This window comes from Engystomops pustulosus, chromosome 5 (assembly GCF_040894005.1).
Source record: "Engystomops pustulosus chromosome 5, aEngPut4.maternal, whole genome shotgun sequence".
NCBI lineage: Eukaryota > Metazoa > Chordata > Amphibia > Anura > Leptodactylidae > Engystomops > Engystomops pustulosus.
Window position 1 is genome coordinate 21,117,653 of NC_092415.1, and position 23,576 is coordinate 21,141,228.

Here is a 23,576-nt window from a genome sequence, read left to right on the forward strand (position 1 = left end):
GCTGTGAAAACATAGTCCACAAGCAAATATTGCATAAGTGGTTTTTAGTCAAGTTCACTGCATTTAAATTTTTTTTCCCGCTTCTGAGTACACGGAATGGAGATTTGAAGGGAACCTGTCAACAGAAGTTCGACAAATAAACCACTACCAGTATGTTGTCAAGGGACTGAACAGCTTCTTGATCATGTTTCTTTCATATCCCAGCTTGGTGATATCATCTAGAAAACCAACTTTGAATTGAGATGTTAAACAGTGGTATAAAGTCAGGGAGGAGGAGATTTAAACACAGAAGTCAAGCTCTCCCTGCCTCTGAACACCTCCTCCCCTGTGATTGTCATTATGAGCAGCACTTCATTAGATCTTATCAATGATGTCCCTGGATGCAGGACTATCAATTACAGTAGGGGAGCAGGAAAAGCTTGACTTCAGTGTTAAACTCTCCGCCTCCTTGACTTCATAAAGCCAATTTGCAACTCACTTCAAAGCTGATTTTCTGGATGATGCAAACACACGAGACCATGAAAGAAACATGATCTATAGTCTGCTCAGCTGAAAAGGGGTTAAAAGCGAAATCATACGTATGCTGTCTTTCGGAAAGGGTGAGACATCTCAAGTTGCCCTACCGTCGTTTTCGGCGCAGCGAAAGGCCAATCTTATTTCTTTAAATTGGCAGTGGGAAAACTTGGCTAATGTATGATATTCTTTTCTACCTCTGTAAGTTTTACAGACCCTGTTATCTTTTTCAATGTCACAATCAGCCGATGCTTAAGTGCAAAAGCGAATAATTGAGTCAATCTACGGAGATCACGATGCAATAATCTTTTTGTAAGCACAGACTTTTCTCATGGTCGCGTTCTACATTTATCTTTACAATAATAATAGGGCACCTGGAGGGTTTCATGTTGGTAAATTGAGTTATTAACGCTCTACCCCACAAAGCAAGACATAAGTGTTCATTATTTGCAGATCATTTAGTGCTAACGTTACCTGGCCGAGCGGCTAGCCTTACCTATGTTAATGTGGCTAACGCTGTGTATCTGCTTGGACTGATAAATGGATTCTGCTTAATCAGTAGGCTTCATTATTAATTTATCCAGACCTCTGGTCAAACTCTTGGGTAATTTTCCGTCTCGGTAGAGAAGAGTGTAAAGGAACAAGCAATTCTCACACTTAGATTGTACAATATAAAGCCTTTGAATACTGTAATATTACATTAATGGATCTTATAATGGCAAGAAGCTGCGCTGTCTTTTCGACAAATTATATAGAAAATAGGAGAGATTTACTCATCATAATGTGTCAGGATTCGAGTGGAATTACACCACTGGTAATGAACAACATGATTTATGCCACATAAGACTTTTAACAAACTTTTTTTGTAGAGTTTTTGGAAAAGTTTTGTAAAAGGAGCATAGCTAAGGGGAAATGATGTCCAATATGACATATGTTAAGAGATGTTTTTGGGTGCACTAGGTTCTTACCTAGTGGAGAGAAGTAAAGTTGTTCCACTTTCCAGGGAGACCGCTTCCCCATGGTTCTAAAGGAACAGCGCCACGCCAATCGGTGGGCCGACGTGGGAAGTTGCTGCCCGGTTCTTTTTGTAGCCTGTGTAGCATGCTATAGAAGAGCCCTGTAGGCAAAACGCTACCACTCTGCAAATTTATCAGGAGGCTGGAGCCTCCTGTATCATCCTGGGATTTCCGTGGGGTGGGGGAACCATTATTTGCTGGTACTATGATATATGAATACCCACGGATTTTAGAACAATCAAGTAAAAATGTAACTGAATGGTGCCAATGTATCATTCCTTGTGTAATTTTGGTGTATATAAACTTAAAAAGTCATAGTAGTATGGAAATTACTTTTAAAAACAATGAGCGTGCATGAAACAAAGCAGCCCAGGGTGGGGACAACTTGCCCAGTCAAGTTTATTATAACTTGTAGAAAAAAAACTGCTTCAGGATAAAGCTGAAATCTACACCAGCCCGGAGCTAGCGTAGAGCTACATTGCTGCACTAAGGCTATTAGAAATGTGGGTGTGACATTCTTAAAGGTGTGTTCTCACTTCATCAAATAAACTGAAATAAAATTTCGAATTTTGCCATATCAACTCCTCACTGTTTACTATAGAATGTTCTATGTTTACTTCCAGAATGTTTACTTCCAGAATGTTTACTTGCAGAATTTTACCATTTTTCAAATTAAAGGGGTTATCCGGGTTTAAACATTTTTTTATGGCCGGGCTGGGGAGGGCTATTTAAACATAATAAACATGTACTTACCTCCTCCGGTGCTGCCGATGTCCCGCGCCGCGGCCCGTCTTCTCCGCGCGGCCGGCCTGATGCTCCCATGCGCACCATCTCCCAGCGCTTACAACGCTGAGAGATAGGGACGGATGGGAGGAGCCGTCCACAACGGACCAGAAGCTCCCTGTGCGCGGCTTCCGTGCCCCTGTTTGTTTACAGGGGCACGGATCGAAGTGACCGCGGCGCGGGACATCGGCGGTGCCGGAGGAGGTAAGTCCATGTTTATTATGTTTAACTATCCCTCCCCAGCCCGGCCATTAAAAGATTTTTAAACCCGGATAACCCCTTTAATGACTCATTAATGAATAATTTAGGAATGTATGGATTTAGCAAACAGTAGCACCACTATTCTGAAAACAGTACATGCAATAAATACTGTTCCGACTCTGCAATCTAGGCATGTACTGTTGCAGCAAAAGTGCCAACCCAGCAATGTTCACCTTTAAATATATGATTCTATTTGATGTTTTTAAAGTTCTTTTAGAAATTTATGGGAATCAAAGTGGCTAGGATTACATCTATTGTTTCACCCTAATAAACTATAGACAGAGCTCTTCGGGCTCCAACATTGGCAGCTGATTGCCGAGGTGCCACGTGTTGCACCCCCAATAGGTCCTGCTTAGACCATAAAGGGCCCCTTCACAGAAATTTGACATGTCAAAATATCTTTATTTTCTCTCGCTTCTGCTTCTCTTTGGTAGATAACTTCACTTCAGTACATAACGGGAGATATCGTTGTCTTGTTTTTAAACTATCACAACAGTTGTGCTGATACCTAAAGTACTAAGCACAAAACAAAATATGTTCTTTTGCTTGCAGTCGGGAAGCTGCCGATACAAAAGGGCATAAGAGCATAAAATCTGCCGGCTATTACCGAGCGAATATTGAACAGAAGGGTATCATTACGCCCAAGGATGTGTCTTTTGATTAGGTTAGATGCCGAAATAAGATAATAATTCAGTGAAATGATGGTGATTGGAGGTATAGTTAGTTAGAAATGCTGAATTTTCTGCAAAGTATTTATTCCTTTTTAGGCAATATAATGAATCAATTTCACTTGATCTTTTCTGCTTTGGGCAAACATCTGTCTACCGTTTTTATTTGTTTACATCCTTCCAAGTTTATGTCGAGATTTTTTCTTCTCCGTACACGTTATTTCATGTCCTTCAGTTTTCTAGATGCAATTTTTATTTTCATGCATTGACTTAATTGAAATTAACTTCAATCCTTAGATTATATTTTATTTTACTCTTTTGCCAACACTTTCTGTTGTATTTATATGTTACTGAAGAAAATATAAAGGTTTAGTGAATTTGATGGAAAAATCGATAGAATGTTGCCTTTTCATTTGGCACCAAATATCCTTAGGCTGTCTCAGAGATCTAAGTAGTCCACAAACAATGAGGTTACAGCAGTGTTGCCTTTGGTCTTCCACTTCATTGTGCAGTGGGCGTATTATTCCAGATCAATGGTCATATGTAGTTATCTGCACTACAGACCATGGGATCACTATTATAAGAGGTTATGGATTGAATGAAGTCTATAAATAAGGTTTCGGATTGGGTCCTGCTCTTTAGATGGTGGTGAAAGTATTGTGCGACTCAATGCCTCATTATTTAGAAATAAGCTAAAAGGCTATATATATATATATATATATATATATATATATATATATATATATTCAGACAGTGTGTTTTCATTTATTTACTTTTTAGTGGTGAATGTAATTTTTATCAGGTGACATGTTCCAATAGTCTATGCTATGCTGATTTTAAAAATGCCTTTTTCAACATTCTGAATCATTTTGTTACTTTATAAAACTTTATTTCACTTTACCTGGCTCCCTTCCAGCAGTGTGCAGTGAGTCCTTTAGATTGGTGGAGGGGGGGGGGGGGCAGCTACCGCGGCCTGTCTCAGTATCCTCTCCATCAGTTCCCTACGCCCTCACCAATTTCTGTCATGTGCATTCAACCAGCAGGGAAGGAGTATGTATCGAGAAGATTGAGACACAGTCACACAGGCTGCTCCAGTTGCTCCCCCCCCCCCCAGGACTCACCACACGCTGCTGGCAGGGAGCCATGTAATGTGAAATACAGTTTTATAAAGTACTGAAATTATTCATAATGCTGACAAAGGCAATTTGTAAATAAGCATATCAGACTATTGGATACTGTCACCAGTTAAAAATTACATTCCTGGTGATGGCTTCACTTTATAGAATTTTTCCAAATTAATCGAGACAAAGATGACAAAAATATTTAAAGTGAATTAACAGTTTTTACTAAGCACATTTGCAAGTGGTGTTAGGTGTTGGTATAAAATGTATTTTTTAAGTGCACTGGGGGGGGGGGGGGGGATTATACTGCTGTGTTCTTGACTCTCTCCACAATCCCTTTCATCTGCCATCAGCGACTGCAGTAGTAGTTATCCAACAACAGCTTTTACTACAGGGCAGAGGGGAGGGACCATGGGGAAACTGAATACAGAAAAAACGGAGCACAGCAGTGAGAGGAACTACTCTTACTACACTTTAGACATTTTAGTTAGTTTCTGCCCGCCCTGATGTTATTAACAACATACATAAATATATGACTAAACAGATCTCCAGGGGCACTGGACACTTACTGAAGCTTTCATAGTGTCTTCTGTCATATAGAAGTAATAATAGAGATTGTCTCTAACATCTTGTAAGAGGATACAGTGAGGTTATTACACTGTCCCAAAGCAGGCGAAAGGAATATATCTTCGAGCTGACCATGGGATGCTACGTGTGTAACACAGAAGCCAACTCAGAGATACCCAAATAAAAGAGTCCATGATGGTGTCTACTGGGAGCAGATGGTAGGTTGCACTGCAGGGCAGTTGTGTATATCTCACTCTCTAAACTTCGAATATTTACATGTAGAGATGAGCGGACCCGAACATATTGCCAGATTGGCGGCCATGCCAATTAATAATCCTTTATTTATATAGCACCTAAAGATTACGCAGCACTGCACAGAGCTTGCCAAATCGGTCCCTGTCCCCATGGGGCTCACTATCTAATCATCCTACCAGTATGTAGGGAGGAAACTGGAGGGAACATACAAACTCTTTGCAGATGATGACCTGGATAGGACTTAAACCCTGGACCCCAGCACTGTAAGGCTATAGTGCTAACCACTGAGCCACCCATGGCCAATCACAGCTATGCTTAGTAGTTAGAGGCATCAATTTGTGTGATCGGCTGCATGGCTAGTAGCTAGGGGTATTATTTTGCCAGATTGGCTGCACGGCTGCCAATTAAGAAAAATGTCCAGGTTGTGCAGTACGCATCCACCCCCAACCTAGACACCATCACTTCTTTTTATTTTTGGCCTGAAGTTGCCATTATTTTACTTTTTTTTGTGACTGATGCACCCAAATATGTAATATTTTTAATTCTATTGGCATAATACAAATTGTGATGCTTACTACCATATCTATTTAATCCCTCAAGTGCAGGGTCGTCCTTCTTGGTTTTGTGTCTATTGGTACTATTTCTTATGCTATGTATGTGACCCCTTTTTGAATGTATTAAACCTTGAAATTTATTCTGCTTTATAAATTATTTATAGAAAAATAATAATAATAATAATAATAATAATAATAATATTAATAACAATAATAATAAATACACATATTTGCACAACAATAATACTGAATAAAATAATAAATACTATTGTTCTATTGATGATTAAGTTTTATGTCAACACAATTTTCCACTATTCACTATACATAGAAATTCTTACCTCCTTCCAATTGCTGTGAAGCCATAAACTAAAACTTCATCAGATTTTTCATTGAATAATTACTATGTTTGTGCGAAATTGTTGCCCTAGTTCTTTAACAAGTGACATGGCTGAACAAATATAATGAGAAGAAATTGTACCAAAATGAAGACATTTCTCTAGTCGACATCAAGGGGTCTGTTTATCAAAGTCTCCTCGTTGTGAATCTGCGGCTGGAGCTTGTTCCAAACATATCAAAAGCCAAAATCCAATTGAATTTCAATTGGAATAGCTTTTCTTGATAAAATAGATGACGTTTTGTTTCCCAGCTGGGTAATACTGATAAATGCCACCAATCTCCAAGTAATAACAATTTATATCAATGTAATAAGACCCACTGACAGAGCGAGGAGACAATCATGAAGCTTCTGCTGTAATTATTTCAGTCTTAATGCCTTAAATATTTTCTCTTAAGTCAAGGTCATTAACATGAACAGAGCATAGCAGGTGACATAGAGGTGAAAATTGATCAATGGCTTACACTCCCTCAATAAACATCTCTAGCTATAAAAAAAATTTCTGTATCCTAATTTATAGTGAAACATAGTCCATTTATTTCAAAATAAACATCAAAGAGGTTCTCCTGGAATATAGAAAAAACCCCAGGGGACCATAAAAATTATACATACTTACCCCACTCTGGCTCCCATGTCTGCATGGGACCAGAAGTTCCGGAGTAGGGGTGCACCACAAACCTTTGCTGTCGGAGTCGAGGTACTGAATGTGCCATATCCAGTAGAAATACAATAGGTTATATTTTTAGTTGGTGGGCTCTCGATGCAGTCTCACATACATGTTGATATTGGTTGTAAAGAGATTCAGGGCACCTTTGATGCTGCCTGAGGCAAGAGGCTCAACTTGCTTCATGCCAGGTGCACTCCTGGTCAAGGGACCCGCATCATCCAATGGGTGGCCTCTCCAGACCAGGAAACATCACAGAAATAAAGTCTCCTGATAACCTAAAGTGACATCCAATTGTTTGAGGTAGACACTCATTGGAAGAAACCCATAGAGACTTGGCAACCTGGAGCTGGAGAGTGGTGTTCATTTTTTTCCAATATAGATCAACCCCTCTATACTCTATATGGACAAAATCTTCCTTAAAAGGGTCTTCCAGGACCTGAATTTTTCAATTGATTGTAGTTGAACCAAAGTTACTGGTTACTGAAATATATTTTTACAATACAAACATTGGGGCTTATTTACTAAGGGTCTGTCCGTGCACTTTCGTTGGATTTTTGGGCTTTGCACGGCTGTAATTTGGGGACGGGACATCAAACGATCCAACTGATTCAGACTGAGCGCAGGATTTAACTTTCAAATTGTGTCGCAAGACAATGCACTTACATGCACCAGGAAGTAGAAGGTGAACTCCGTCGGACCTGAGCGGGGAAGCGACACAAGCAGGATCGGGCGCACGATCTTAGTGAATCTCGCCACAGTGCATTAGGGTCGGATAATGCACTTTTGGTGAACTCCTCGGACTGGGTAAGTAAATGTGCTCCATTGTCTGCAGAGGCTACTCAGGGCATGGAGATGTATACAGATACAGGCCTCTGCAGGTTTACCAACCTACTCGTTCATGCCTGCTGTGAATACATGCAGGCACAGTAGTTTCCGGCAGTAGCTCCTGGTGGTTGCACAGCAGCTTCCGGTCCTCTGTTGGCTTCGGTAATGCTAATGTGTGCGCAGAGCATCAGTGAAGGAAACCTATAATGACCTATGCATAGCTGATGGTGGAACAGCATGCACAGAGCTCCCCTGCTGCTGCCACCATGCCTGCAACCACTGTGCATGCATGGATACAGTGGTAACATTGACAGCAGGCAAGGACAAGGTAGGCGGATCTTCATCAGCTATTGGAGGTTTCTAGTAACCCTTACCCCTGGAGCTGATACAGGCTACTCCATGCCCAAAGAGGCCTCTGTGGATAATTTGAATATTTATAAAATAGATTTTATTATTTAGGGCTCCAAACAAGGAGAATACAAAACTGTTTGGGGACAGTGCAGTGAGGTGGAATCTACCATGGGAACTACTTCAGAAAGTAAATTTTCATTGGTAGATTTCCTTAAAAATTTGGGTCTATTTGCACACCGGATCTGTGGGGTCTACTAGAGGCAAGTAGTAGCCTTTGCCCTTTGAGCTCACAGAAGGCGAGTAGCCTCTTAAGATAATGGGGCAGATTTATCAAGTGTCTGAAAGTCAGAATATTTCCAGTTGCCCATGGCAACCAATCACAGCTCAGCTTTCATTTTACCAGTGCTCATGAATATTTTAAAGGGGAGCTGTGATTGGTTGCCATGGGCAACTGGAAATATTCTGACTTTCAGACACTTGATAAATCTGCCCCAATGGGGCACATTTACTTACCCGGTCCATTCGCGTTCCAGCGGCGGCTTCTCAGATGAGCGTTCGGGTCTTCCGGCGATTCATGAAGGTCCTGCGCCCAATGTCCACCAGGTGTCGCTGCTGCGCCGAGGTCCGCCGAGTTGCGTCGGAGTTCACTGATCTCTTCCTGGTGCATGTGAGTATGGCCCGTGCAACCAATTTTTTTTTTTAAATGTGGCAGTTTTTCCGAATCTGTCGGGTTTTCGTTTGGCCACGCCCCCCGATTTTCTTCGCGTGCATGCCAGCGCCGATGCGCCACAATCCGATAGCGTGCGCCAAAAACCCGGGGCAATTCATGGAAAATCGGCGCAAATCTGAAATATTCGAGTAACACGTCGGGAAAACACGAATCGGGCCTTTAGTAAATGACCCCCAATGTGTATAATATTATAATAAAGCTTATTCAGCAAGGAGTTTTTCCTTTTGATCTATCTATGATCCATCTATGAATAACATGTAGTGAAAGAGTTAAAATAAATGTAGTACATTTTAGGCTTGCGTGTCATGTAGTAAGTCATATTTACACATCTCTGGGGGATTTTCCCTATTTACTGCTTTGTAGCCTTTACTATGTTAAATTAATGAATCACTATCTCTGCAAATTCTGAATGATCCTCAGGAGAAGACACAACATGACGCGGCACTGCCTGAATACAATAAGTCATGTAGTGACCGGAGAGCTGTTGTAAGTCTTATGCCTGTAGGTGAAACATTATAATTTTATGGCTTATATACAACAGAATTCAGATGGGCTCTATTATTGTGGCAGCATGGTGGCTCATTGCTTAGCACTACAGCCTTGCAGTACTGGGGTCCTGGGTTCAAGTCCCATCCGGGTCAACATCTGCAAAGAGTTTTTATGTTCTCTCCATGTTTGCGTGGGTTTCCTTCGGTTTTCTCCAAAACATACTGGTAGGGTGATTAGATTGTGAGTCCCATGGGGACAGGGACTGATTTGGCGAGTTCTGTGCAGCGCTGCGTAATCTGTGTGTGCTATATAAATAAAGGAAATATTATTAAATAAGAAATCCAAGACATTATAGAATATATAGAATTTTATGGTAAGATGGCACAAAATATGTGTAAAATATTTATTAAATAAATAAGGACATTTTGTATCCACTTGACTTATAAAAAGATTTTTGGTAGAGTGAAACACCTTTCACCACGTTGGAGTAACATTTGTCATTAAATTTAAACCAAAATATTGGAACTTGTGTCAGATTTGTTAGTACATTTTTATGATTCCCCTTCTAGTCTTAAAAAGTTTGTTAAACCTTTTTTTTAGTAACACGCTATAAATAACCTGAATTTGCCATTTTTAAAAGAAAGAGCCATCCATGAGCTGGTGTCAAGAAAACAAAAAGTGCCTAATCTTTTGAGACAGTGGGGGTCATTTACTAAGGGCCCGATTCGCGTTTTCCCGACGTGTTACCCGAATATTTCCGATTTGCGCCAATTTCCCCTGAATTGCCCCGGGATTTTGGCGCACGCAATCGGATTTTGCCGCATCGGCGCTGGCATGCCCGAGACGGAAATCGGGGGGCATGGCCGAACGAAAACCCGACGGATTCGGAAAAACCGAAAAAATTTCAAAAGAATAAATAAAATTTGTCGCTCGGCATGCGCTTACCTTCACTCAGCCCGACTCGGTGTACTCCAGTGCGTTCCGATGCTCTTCAGCACAGCAGCGCCACCTGGTGGACGTTGGAGGAACTACCTTAATGAATCCCGGCTGGACCTGAATCCACCGCAGAGAACGCGCCGCTGGAACGCGAATGGGCCGGGTAAGTAAATCTGCCCCAGTGTTTATATCGCACATGAAAAGTTTTTTAAATTAAGGTAAAAATGTTTTTCCACCAGTTACTGGATTCGAGTTGGTTAACACATATCCTTTGCTTTCTCCTTTAGCTGAAGATGCGTGTGGAGGAACTGTAAGAGGAACAAATGGAATTATTTCAAGCCCTGGATTTCCCAATGAATACCACAATAATGCAGACTGCACATGGACGATTGTCACAGAACCGGGGGACACCATATCACTGGTTTTTACAGATTTTCAGATGGAGGAAAAATATGATTACTTAGAAGTAGAAGGATCAGAGCCACCAAAACTACGGTAAGATGCTTTTCTCTTCAAAATTTATCTTTAGCAAATCAACAGCATGTGACTAAAGATGAGTGGACATGAACGGCAAAGTTGGGGTTCGTAACGACCTATGCTGGTTTGGGTTGCTTTGATTTCAATGGAGCCAGCATTTAAACAGTTAACTTTCACGATTGGTTCCAGTTTTTGGCACCTGGTCCACATTCGATACCGGCACCCAGGCTGAACTTAGATGGGTCTGCTCATCCCTATATCCCTAAGGCTTATGGCACACAAGAGTGAAAATCAGCTACGCTTTATGTATGGTCAGCTCACAGATGCACTAGATGCAATACTTTTGGATGAATCGGTGTCTAAAGCTGTAATTTTAAAGGGGTTTCCCATGAAGATTTTTAAATATACTATTTAATATACTCAGGATAACAAAATAACACATTTTCTAATTCAATGTTATTAACAAAAAAACAACATTTTACAGATATAATTCCAACCTGTCACTCTCATCCCTGGTGTACACAATTTTTTTTCCCCTGGATCCCACTGTAAATCTTCTGACTATGGCTGGTTTCTTCTCATGAATAGCTTCTCTTGTCTGCACAATACAATGACCTCTGACTCCTGCCCCTCCCCCCTGAATTGCAAGACCAGTTCAGACACAGGCACTTCCTTCCAAGGAGCAGCAATGTGCATATACTTACTCTACAAACTGCAGATTAGATAAGATCTTTATCTGGGAGAGAAGTATATAGCAGTTATAGGTAAGTTAGCAGAGCTGAAAATGTCACTGTGTTTTATATCCATCTCATGGATCTCACCATCGCTCATCTCTGATCTGTCTGACAGCTCTTTTTCTATGTGTCAGATTCTAGTAGAATGTTCAGAAGTCAAATAAAAGTGTATATAAACCTGTATCCTGATAATCTAAGCACATTGTCAGCACACAGCATTTCATTGCACAGAGGGATCATGAAGTGTCTGCTTAGAGAGTCTTAGAGAGTATTTTTGTTTTGCTCGATAAACAATTATAAAATTCAGGACCTTGGGGAGGCTGGATGCATACTGGCTTGTGTATTACATGGAGCTTCCTGAACTGTCCAGGCGGGACTAATCAACATGAGCTGGATGACTCATACACAACAGCTGGCGGATGGTGCAGCAATTGATTACTTCTGTTAGTCAGGGACAACACAGTGATGATGTATTCTTGGCTTATGCTGGGCACAAGGCAGAAGCAGTGCATAATTTAGGGTAACAGGAGAAGCGCCAGAGCAGTCCCAGGAGCACCAAAGCCTCATAATCATAATTTTATAATTGTTTTTTGAGTAAAACCACTCGGGGATTAAACAAGATATGTTTCTGCAGTGTAGCTACAGCATTCTCAAGGTATGTTAGAACTGATTCTGCTTGTTAGAGCTTCAATGTTTTCTGAAACCTTAGTATGCTTCTGTCTTGTGGCTAGCAAGATAGAAATTATGTGAAGTTTCATTTAAAAGCAGATTAAGAGGAAGGAGTGAGGGTGATAAGAGCCAAAGTAAGGACAAGGAAGCTGATAAGATATATTACAAACTTTATTGGGGGGATTTGGAAGGACTTGTGCACCACTTTTCTGGTATATAAGCGCTAATATAGGCACAATTCCTGGAGAATGGACATGAATTTTGCCTATTTCCCCCTTTATGCCACCTCCATGTCCAAGCGGGGACATGGTTCACATCGTACACTAGGTTCACATCGTGCAACACACCCAAGCGTATAATTAATCCCCCATTTACGTTTATTTTTTCATTCTAATTTACGCAATCTTAAGAAATTATATTGTGTAACCCCATTTAGCCAACATACACCTACACATTCATCAATTACAATCTATCATGATATAGCTACCCCCTAATTTCTTTAAGGAATATTAAAAGTTTTGTAAATACTTAAAATATCTACATGCGATCAAAAAACCTTTAATCACTAGAATTGTTCATTAACTCCAAAAATAAATTTTTTCTTGATAATTAACTTTTGGTTGATATATAATATTTAAAAAGAAGATTTCGGTAGTCTTAAAATAACGTTAGGTTATGCATACTGTATTCTTTATTTAAAAAAAAAACATTTATTAAGACAATTATAAGAACTAAATCAAAATCTACTACACTTCTACTGGTGCGTCGTACATTTTTAAAGATATCTCTTATTAGATCTCATGTATTTTCATGACCCTTAAAAAAAAGGTCCATTTCATAATGGAAAGTTTACCCCCCCCCCCCTACACACACACACACACACACACACACACGTAACTAGCGTTTAGGGGGGAGAAGTCAAAATTCTTGATGGGAATTGTGGGAATTGCACAGAAAGAACAGCTAGTACAAGCTGTGATAAATCTCCCTCCAGATCTATTTTTGTGGCCTGACCACATGATAAATGTGTTTCAACTAAATAGTGGCGAAAAAAAAGCCAAAAAAAGGTTCCTAAAATTTTCCTATACCACTGGTGGGAGTGGATTTGCACCTAAATTAGCAACTCGTTAAAAAATCACATTTCGCAACTACGTTGTCTAAAGTTAAAAATGGAGTAGGTTGGCTCACTCTTATAAAAAGATTGTTTGGGTGACAATTCTGAGACATTTTAAACACAGTAAACCAATGTAACTTAAATGAAACATCACCCCAGTATGTACACAATGGGGCACATTTACTTGCCCATCCCTGCACGATCCCCGAGGTGCGTTCCCCAACTCCAATGCACTGTGCCGCGACTCACTCAGACCGTGCGCCCGATATCTTGCATCTGTCGCTTCCCCCCTCAGGTCCACTGGAGTTCACCTTCTTCTTCCCGGTGCATGTAAGTGCTTGATCTTGCGACACAATTTTAAAGTCGAATCCCGCGGTTTGTCCAAATCCATCGGATCGTACAATGCCCTGCCCCCTGATTTTTGTGGCATGAAAGCCGGAGCCGATGCACCAAAATCTGATTGCGTGCAATACAATCCCCCATGCGATCGGAAAACCGAAGTGAATGGACCGCAGGATTCATAGTAAATAAGCCCCAATATTCCAAGAATATGTTGGCCTTTAAATAGAAATAAAAAGAAGAGGGATCGGAGGAAACTCACTATCAAGATGCAAAGGGAGGACATTTAAACTATGGATTATGGATTTAATGTAATTTTTCTAAATGCTGCAAAAATTTTAAAGATTAAATGAAGTAGTGTGTGATAAATGTCACAACATGATTTTACTTAAGTCCCCAATTTTCCATTTCTTTTGCCAAAACTGCACTTCTAAAAGTATGTTTTGATACTTTTTTTCTGATACTTTACTTGTTTTGCTTTTAATGAGACGAAGGGAATCTGTCATCCTGCACACAGCTGTGTCATGTGGGAACATTGTGTAACAGCCAAATGAGGGTTGAAGTTGGGGCGTATTTTTCGAAAAGGAAAAGAGAAATGATGATGAATTGTACAAAGGCAGAATATGAACAAATGTCAATTATATTATGTGTATTATTCTGTATGGATGATGGATGTCAGAACAAGAACACCATAGTAAAAGATGGAGTAGAAATGCCATTGATGGTATATCCATTGATTTAGGACCTAATTACAAGGATTTTACAAGAAAATCCAAATTCTTTTTAATTAGTCCTTTCTTTAACTGTCAAAAACACCAGGGTCTACACCCACAGCTGAGATTGCAAAGTTTAATGAAAATATTTCAGTACTACAGGTGTGTGGACATTTGAACTTCATTTTGGCTTGAAATAAAGAAATATATATCTGATCAAAAGATAAAAATAAGCTTTAACCGCGCTCCTTACATTTAAACGTTTCAACAGTGCCCAAAAAGTTGCAGTCAAGTACCGGAAGTATCCGTGGTAACTTGTTGGTTGGCTGTTCTGCAATATTCACTGAAGATTCAAGATGGGCTCCTTGCATTTTTGTACCGTAAGACAATCTTCTTCCAAAATGCGTAGGTTGTTACTTGTCCTAAACGGCGAACCGTAGCCAAAGAGGTGAAGTCGCCAAAAATGGATTGTGTATCGCACACACACATTTTATCGTTGGTACCCGGAAGTAGCCACTGGCCGGGGCTATACCGGTACGAAAACACAAGGAGCCCGCTTGAATAGAGCCAACCAACAGTGTAACATTTCAATGTAAGGAGCACAGTAAAAGCTTATTTTTATCTTTGAATGCATAATTAGTATGCCTATATATAAGCATATAGAATATTAGAATATTAGTATAGTTTAGAAACTATTCATCCAGATTTACCATCATTAATAAAATTGTGGCAATGAGTGCTGTTCCATCTGTTCATTTTTTGAAGGATGTTTTGATAAAACAAAAAATGTTCCCAAATAGCATGAAGAACACACTTGATTGTGGCCTTATTTACAGTTTCGGGAACATTTCGAGGTCAAGTATAAGTGTGTTGTCCTAGAAACATATAATCATCTTCTTACCATGGAAGGTCTATCAAGTGCCATGTGCTACAGTATGTTTATCTAGGTTAGTTTGAATGTACAATATGTCACTTAAGTGCTGTGATATTTTTAGTGGAGCACTATATAAACTACACAGGTGTCTGCTTTTTGGCAAAGTGAAAATGTACAAAATGTTAGGCTAAACATATATTAAGAAATTGACAGTAAAAGCAAGAAGCCATGAAAAATGGCGTTTGTAGATTTTCTTACAATTATCACAAGCTTGCGGCCGTACATATGTCCCCCATAGACGGCTATGGTGCCCGGGCTCGGTATGGTAGACACAATGTGCTCACCGTTCTGAGCCGTAGCTGCAAAAAGATAGAGTATGCTCTATCTTCGACCATATCGATGACTGTGCAGCCACTAATTTCTATGAGGGCCAGGAGTGAGCAGCACCGATTGCGGCCGGGCAGGCATATGTTTGTGTGCATGAGACCTTAGAAATATGCAAATGAGGCTGAAGTGCTTCATCAGAGAACCTGAGGGATCTGGCTCCAGAACTTGCTGGACCCAGGAGTGATGAAAGGGGAAGCATGAGAGAGGAAGTTGAGTGATGGAAGTGTAGCAGCAGGCACTGATATTGTTGTTGAGTCAGAGCCCTGAACCCACAAGCACTTCAGCGTCATTTGCATATTTTTAAGGTTAACTTTTGGCATGAAAGGAAAATTTGGAAAATGAAAACAAAGTTACTGGTGGAACGTATGGTCCTAACATATCAGTTGCTTTGGGTAGGTAAAATGTGGAGATGCATTCCCTTTAAATAAGTGTTTCCAAGTTTTTTCTTTAGGATTCTCTTTTCAGACACACTGGAAATAAAAGTAAAGAAAAGACATGGACTGTAGAAGTGCATTCTTTCTACTTTTTGGATCCCTTTGGGCCCACTTTTTAAATAATACATCATAAACTATATAAAAATTGCACGTGTGAAAGTAGCCTTTCTATGAAGTTGTTGGAACATTCTGCTCAGCAATTTTTTTATTCTTTGAGCTACTCCGGATATTACAACTTCCTCAGGCTGGGTTTACACTCATATGTTTTAATGTTATTTTCGAGCAAAAAACACAATACTAAAATAGTAACATAGACAGTTTTATGTGACTTGGATCCACCCCTCTACCAGCAGTTGCAATAAAATAAAAGAAATTTTATAATGTGATTTGGGTGGCCGTCCAAGGCAAAAGGTTTCTAGAGGTCCATGGCGTCCATGGCGTCCATGGCACCAACCAACCAGTTTCATACTGTCCTGTTGATTTAATAAAGAGATGCTTCTTCAGCCCAGAATTACTAATAGAGCAACCCTTGAGGACCTTTTATAAGGTCCTTAAACTTCAGCACGAGAGTGGGGCCCTCTAAATTGTCAATGAATTCAGCTTGGCTCTGTACAATATCTAGCAGCGGTGACCAGGAGAAGTAGGGGTCACATGACACTTGAAGTGGAACAGGAATGATACAGCTCCATTTGTAGTGTGGTGGGTGATCCAGTTTATTGCAGCTATAGCTCTCATTGAAGTGAATGAGAACATTGGGGGTCATTTACTAAGGGCCTGATTCGCGTTTTCCCGATGTGTTACCTGAATATTTCCGATTTGTGCTGATTTCCCCTGAATTGCCCCGGGATTTTGGCGCACGCGATCGGATTGTGGCGCCTCGGCGCTGGCATGCACGCGATGGAATTCGGGGGTTGTGGCAGAACGAAAACCCGACGGATTCGGAAAAACCGCCGCATTTAAAACAAAAAATCTGTTGCGGAGCTTGCACTTACCTTCACTCAGCCCTTGCTGGTGAACTCCAGTGCGTTCCGATGCTTTTCAGCACAGCAGCGCCACCTGGTGGGCGGCGGAGGAACTACCTTAATAAATCCCGGCCAGACCCGAATCCACCGCAGAGAACGCGCCGCTGGATCGCGAATGGACCGGGTAAGTAAATCTGCCCCATTATCTACCTTTTTGGTCTTGGGCTCCTAACGTAAATTGAATTATTGATGAAGGTGCTTGATGTTGAACCTATTAAAGGGTTTGCCCACTTATACAAAACTTTATCAGGGTAAGACCCTAATAGAGACACCCACATAATAATAACCCTGTGTAACTTTGTGCAGTGGCCAGGTCATGGCAGCAGGACTGATGACTTCCTGTTTTGTTCTACTGACTGCTTCCGATGGAGGGGGCCATGTGATCAGTACTCTGCAACCCCTCCTTTATACCCAGCATATTAGTTGTTGAAGACGTTATCATATGCAAATAGATAAAATTGCATATCCCCTTCAATCTGCTGGAAGCCAGAAGGACAAAAGATGTCACAGGAAGTCCTGATACCTGTTGCCGACTGACTCAACTGTTCTGTTGACTACACAGAGACTTTACAAGGGTAATTATAAAATGGGTGAGCCTTTTAGGGCTCTTTCACAATGGCTATGTTTTTCAACTCGTGATTCAGTGCTTCAGAAAGCCATTGATTTCTGTGGGTGTTTGCACAGTGGCTTGTACTTTTACAGTGGAGGAATGTCCTATTTTTTTCATGGACGTGGAGCACGGTCGACATTACAACTCTCTGAGTCCGTAAAAAACTCATAAAACATCAATTATTTCACTGATGAAGCTGAATTACCAGGTGAGATGTTGTGGACACGGAGACAAAACGGAAGAAAAATAGAGACACAACGAAGACAAAACGCAATGGAAGCACAACTAAAACTGAGCACCAATGCCAATGTAAAAGAGCCCTTTGGGTCTTATATTTACCCAGGAAAAAATTTGTAGGAGTGGCCAACCACTTTAAAGGGCTATTCTATAGATAGGTTTTCAATAATTTTTGGACTGTAAAAAAAACCTTCAAAGAGTGAAGTCAGATAGACTTAACATTCTCTACATGTAAATGTTCGACTTTAATCCTACTTTAAGGGGCGTGGGTTGCATTGTTACCATAGGCGGAATCCAGCTTTATCTTTCATGGATGACTCTACACTCCATGTGGTATCTGAGAGGTAATTGGTTCACAGTTTGCTAACATATAGAGACTTTTGCTCTTTTTGGAAGTCTGTATATGACAAATTGATGTGGATGCTGGATGTTAAGTGTCAGGTTTAAAGGTTAATCTTTTCAGTCCAAATCTATCAGTGACACAAATGAGGTTAATTAGCGCCACTTTAAGGATCTATCTACTGATTTATATGCTAAAGTATCGATCAGACAAGATAAATACATGTTCTTCTAAGGTCAGTACAGAGACATCTAGGGTGAATTAGTTTATGGGGCTGGAGATAGATCTGTATATAAGGTCTTTCGAGGACAACCTTTAACCTTTTCAAATGAAATTTACAATATTTATTCTGCCATGTTATAAGACATTGGTGTAAACCACGAATCCTATGAAATATGTATGTAGTAAATATGCTACTATAAGTCATTTAAGGTTCTCCAAAAAACAGTCATCATCTTAATTTGTTCAGATCTAGTAATGACCTTTCCTAATATTTCTGTGGCTGAAAATCCAATTTTACATTTAAACTTTAAATTTAAAATCATATGCAAATTTATCCTAAATAGTTGTTGGGAAGGAGAGCAGCTTCATCTAGTGATGCAGAAGTCTTTCTCCATCCTGCCCTTTGAGGTGCCATTCACATGTCCCTCACTGTCTGACGTCAACCTGATGCCCATCTAACCTGCCAACCAAATCTCAGGGGATTTCCCTAGATAACTTCATGATGAGCAGAACCTGCTCCCTACTGTATGTAAGGGTAAAGTTGCAACTAAGTTTTTAAGAACTTATAACTTCTTAGTTTAGAAAGTTATAGCTTTAGTTTAGTTAAAAAACCAATAACTGTTTCACTTTTTTGTGTACAGAGCTGCTTGAGGGTTTATTTTCTGCCTAAACAAATTTTATTTCTCAGTGATGTTATTAATTATTCCATGCCATGTACTGGGAAACTGGAAAAAATTCCAAATGTGTTGAAATTGGTGAAAAACGCATTTGCGTCTATATCTTCTGGGACCAGTTTTTGAGACTTTTACTGTGCGCTCCAAATTCAATGTCTACTTTATTCTTTGGTTTGGTACGATCATGGTGATACCAAGTTTTTACAAGTTTTATTGAGTTTTAATACATTTTCACTTCGGGTTTTCCGTCGTTTTCGGGGATTGAGCCGCTGGGACAGGGATTTAGAAGGGGATTGTCTCACAGGCGATCGGATTTTGGTGCATCTGCGCCAGCTTTCACGCGACAGAAATTGGTGCGGCAAACCGTCAGACAATCCGACTGATTCGGACAGAGCACGGGAATTAACTTTAAAATTGTGTTGCAAGCCAAGCACTTACCTGCATCAGGAATAAGAAGGTGAACTCCAGGAGACACATGCAGGATATTGTATATGTTGCCCCTTAGAAAAGAGATAGCTCACATACGACCACCTCAAATTTTGGCAGCGGTGGCCAGACATGCGCTATTGAGCCCTGCCTAACCACTAGGCTTCAGCCTCGGGTTCAAATCCCATCCAGTTCAACATCTGCAAAGAGTTTGTATGTTCTCTCCGTGTTTGCGTGGGTTTCCTTGGGGTCCTCCAGTTTCCTTCCACACTCCAAAAGATTTGGAGATTTGGAAAGCTCTGTGCAGCGCTGCATAATCTGTAGGCGCTATATAAATAAAGAATTATTATTATTAATCCCTCTAGCAGAGGTGGCCGTATCCAAGGACACAGTCTTGTTTATAAGGGACCATATCACTACATTTATGAGAAATTATGTTCACACAGGGACATTTTTTTTACATCTAATTGAAGAAATGTTTATGTATGGCAGATTAATTAAACTGAATGTGAATGCCCAGACGAGAACACCCCTTAAATATAATAATCTCATCTTTCAAAATTCACAATAAAAAAAAATTGAACCTTGCACAGCAAAGTGTAACGCCAGGTAAAAGTAATGGTCGACACACTCAAAACAAGTAATCAAAAAGCCAGAAAAAGCAGTGTGTCACTGACATAATGGGTTCAGAAAAACATAACAAATTTTATTTGTATCAAACACTGAACACAAACACATATCTAAAATCAATTAAAATTGTACCGAAGTACATACAATTCTCTACCATGTTGTGCACTGTAGTTGGTGCAGAAACAAGACACCTCCTGAATGGGCAAAATATACCCAAGCCACCCCTAAGTATTGAAAAAACAGGTATAAAGTGCAAATGCATATATCAAGCTGCCATAGAGGTAAATGCTAGATAAATGGATGCCTACAATGCAATCATAGTATACATTCAATACAGGTAATGGAGGCAAACCCTAGTGCAAAATACAGATAACCTGGCGATAAGCCAGTAAGATAGCAGCATACAAACGGGGTGGTAAAGTGGTCAGGAGGTGGAGGGCTCCCCACGCGTTACGTCTCCAACTGGAGACTTCCTCAGGGGTACCCCTGAGGAAGTCTCTAGTTGGAGACGTAACGCGTGGGGAGCCCTCCACCTCCTGACCACTTTACCACCCCGTTTGTATGCTGCTATCTTACTGGCTTATCGCCAGGTTATCTGTATTTTGCACTAGGGTTTGCCTCCATTACCTGTATTGAATGTATACTATGATTGCATTGTAGGCATCCATTTATCTAGCATTTACCTCTATGGCAGCTTGATATATGCATTTGCACTTTATACCTGTTTTTTCAATACTTAGGGGTGGCTTGGGTATATTTTGCCCATTCAGGAGGTGTCTTGTTTCTGCACCAACTACAGTGCACAACATGGTAGAGATCTTTCAAAATTCATCATGATTGTGGCTTTAAGAGGCTCTGGTCTCTTGGTAAATATGGGTTGCAAAATTGGTAATTTTTTGCAATTTTTTTTAGCATGAACATATGCCTTTGTATACAGAATACTGTGTTACATCTGTTAATGTGTGTAGCATTGTCTGGTTCTAAAAATAAATGCGTGTTTAAATGAAAATATGAATTATTTATGTTATTTTTAATTAACATATATAATATATGTATAATATGGAAGACACATTGTAACATCTGTGTTCAGAACCACCCCTGTAGACTTCTAGGGGCATATTATAAATGCTTTTTTGTAAATTCCCTGCTTGGCTCTATGAATTTGTATTCAGAATCTACTTTTCACTGAATCGGATTGGTGTGTATGTTACAAGAGGGTCTGACTCCAAATGTCTAAAGCCAGAGGTTCATAGTGATTGGAGGTGTATCATGGTCTCATCTGCTGTATACAGTTGGGTACAGATCTCACCAAAGACAACTTGACAGCAAATGTATAAAAATTATGAAATATAGAGCAATGGATCCAAAATACTGACAATGAGGGAGATTTCTCAGTGCTTCGTCGTCTGTTTTCTGGCATAGAAACACTGATATTATCAAAAATAGCTGGGCACTGCAACAATCGGCAATTATTATTGTGACTATGCCACTCCTCGAGATTTGGGTGTAGAGGAAGTGAAGAGGGGCCAATGGAGTGGGTGGACTCGGGTCACTTACTCATAGATCCAGGCACCTTGACTGTGTTAAGCTTCTCATAGGAGTTATCCATGGCCTCCTTCCTTCTACAAACAATTTTTAAAATTATGCTAGTGAGACAGAAGAGCTCTAGGGGGTTCTGTAGCTTCCCAGAGTGCTACATTGTGCAGGAGCACTTTTCTCTTCCACTGTGGGTAAGTGCATGCAGATGGAAGTGGGATGTGTAGTTGGGACACTGTAACAGCCTGTGAAGTTACAGCACAGAGGGACTGTAGCCTTAGGAACTCTCATTAGCATAATTTTAAAAGTTGATTTTAGTATAGGGGGAGGCCATGGATAACAATTAGAAGAAGATTACAACAGTCACGCTGCCTGGATCTATGAGTAAGTGTCCCTGGTTTATCATTCTGGATTTTGATGGTAGATTTCTTTTAGAAGAGGTAGGCCACTTTACTTCATGTTAATTGTAATGTGTGTGTAGATGAGGGCCAGAATATTAGTTAACCTACCAATTTATATATGTTAAAAGTTCTGATCCACTTTCTTGATATGTAAAGTGAATCCTCCTGTTTTTACCTGATCAGCCAGAGACTCCTGTCCATAAAAGGACCCTCCATCTGCAGCCATTATATGGTCAGGAATGTCTGACTGATGAGGTAAAAGACTGGAGGCTTCATTTTCTTTGCCAAGATGGCACGTTGTGAAAGGTATTATGGTTTCTCTACCTTCACCATCACCTTTGTGGTCCAGCATGAACTTTCACCAGGTATCCTAAGTGCTTTGGTGGTTTAACAGCTTATAATAAAGCCCCAATATCTCCAAACTACTTATATGGTACTTATGTGCAGTTGTATATCCTTTAAAAGCTCTGGTCTGCAATTTGGGAGACACTATGAATTCTGGGAATGCTCATGGTATTCCAACAGACTCAAGGAGATGTTGACCCATGAGTCTAAGTAACTAATGACTACATATGGAAGTGGAGTTACATTGGTTGTGCATCCATTACCCTTAAGCAATTAGGAATGAAGAGACTAGAGTTTGTTGTTAGATTTTTGGTTTATGAGATCATATTCCCAAAACATTTCCAATCTCTTGATGGACAAGACATGGAACAAGCCTAAGACTAATAATAAATGTTGTGTAAGGTCTAGGCAACCATCATATTTTCCATAGAAAATCTTTTACAATTTGTATTGTATATGTTAAGTTTCGAATGGTTTTTAAGAGGTTTTCCCGGATAATTATATATACCTATGGATTCGGTAATTAACATCAGATCGGTAGTGGTCAACACTTAGACCCCACAAATCAGCAGATCCAGGCACCCTGGAACAAAGCCAGAAGTCTAGTTCTCTGTGTAATGGTTGGGACCAGAGACTATGGTTCAACTGAAAATACAGATTAGTCCACCTTCTTTTTGCATTATGCATTACCGGTACTGGTACATTACCGGTACTGTTCTTGTCAACAGAGTTTCATACCCTACCAATCTGCTATTGATGACGTACAGATCGGTCCTCTACATCGCTCTCCTTAAAAAAAAAAAAATCCTTACAGCTTTAAAAATCCAGAAGATTTAGCTATTTGATATTAGGTAGGGATTTCAAAGCATCCAGTTAGCATTAAATGTCATCAGAATGAAATATTAACCAAAGCTACAAATGTATTTGTAATGCACAAGACCTGACCTCAATCAAATCAGCTGAATTGAGAAGTTGTACTCCGTGCCGTCGCTTAATTGCCTCTTTGACCTCTATTACTGTTTAGCTTAACGCAGGAAACCCCAGAAGAAATCTGGAATAAAGCGTATACATCATATGTCGAGGTAATTTTAATTCAAAAAAGCAAACAAATGCGCATCACATTTCCTGAAGTGGCTCCGGTGACAGCCCTGGACGTGCTATTTCTCATGTCACTCTTGACCCTATTTAGAAAGTAATCTTTGGTCTTTCTTATGAAACACGATCCGCTTATGTCAGGTTCTTTTAAGGTTTTCTCTCAGAAT

The 23,576-nt window shown here is 40.1% G+C and overlaps 1 protein-coding gene across 6 annotated transcripts in view; it reads left to right on the forward strand.

Annotated features, from left to right (window-relative positions):
- Positions 1-23,576, forward strand: part of CSMD3 (CUB and Sushi multiple domains 3) — an 804,446-nt gene that overhangs the window by 255,012 nt on the left and 525,858 nt on the right. For all 6 annotated transcript variants that reach the window (XM_072151297.1, XM_072151299.1, XM_072151298.1 and 3 more), the window contains exon 5: positions 10,418-10,625. In XM_072151297.1, the coding sequence (XP_072007398.1) occupies positions 10,418-10,625 (208 nt within the window). The remainder of the gene's footprint in view (positions 1-10,417; positions 10,626-23,576) is intronic.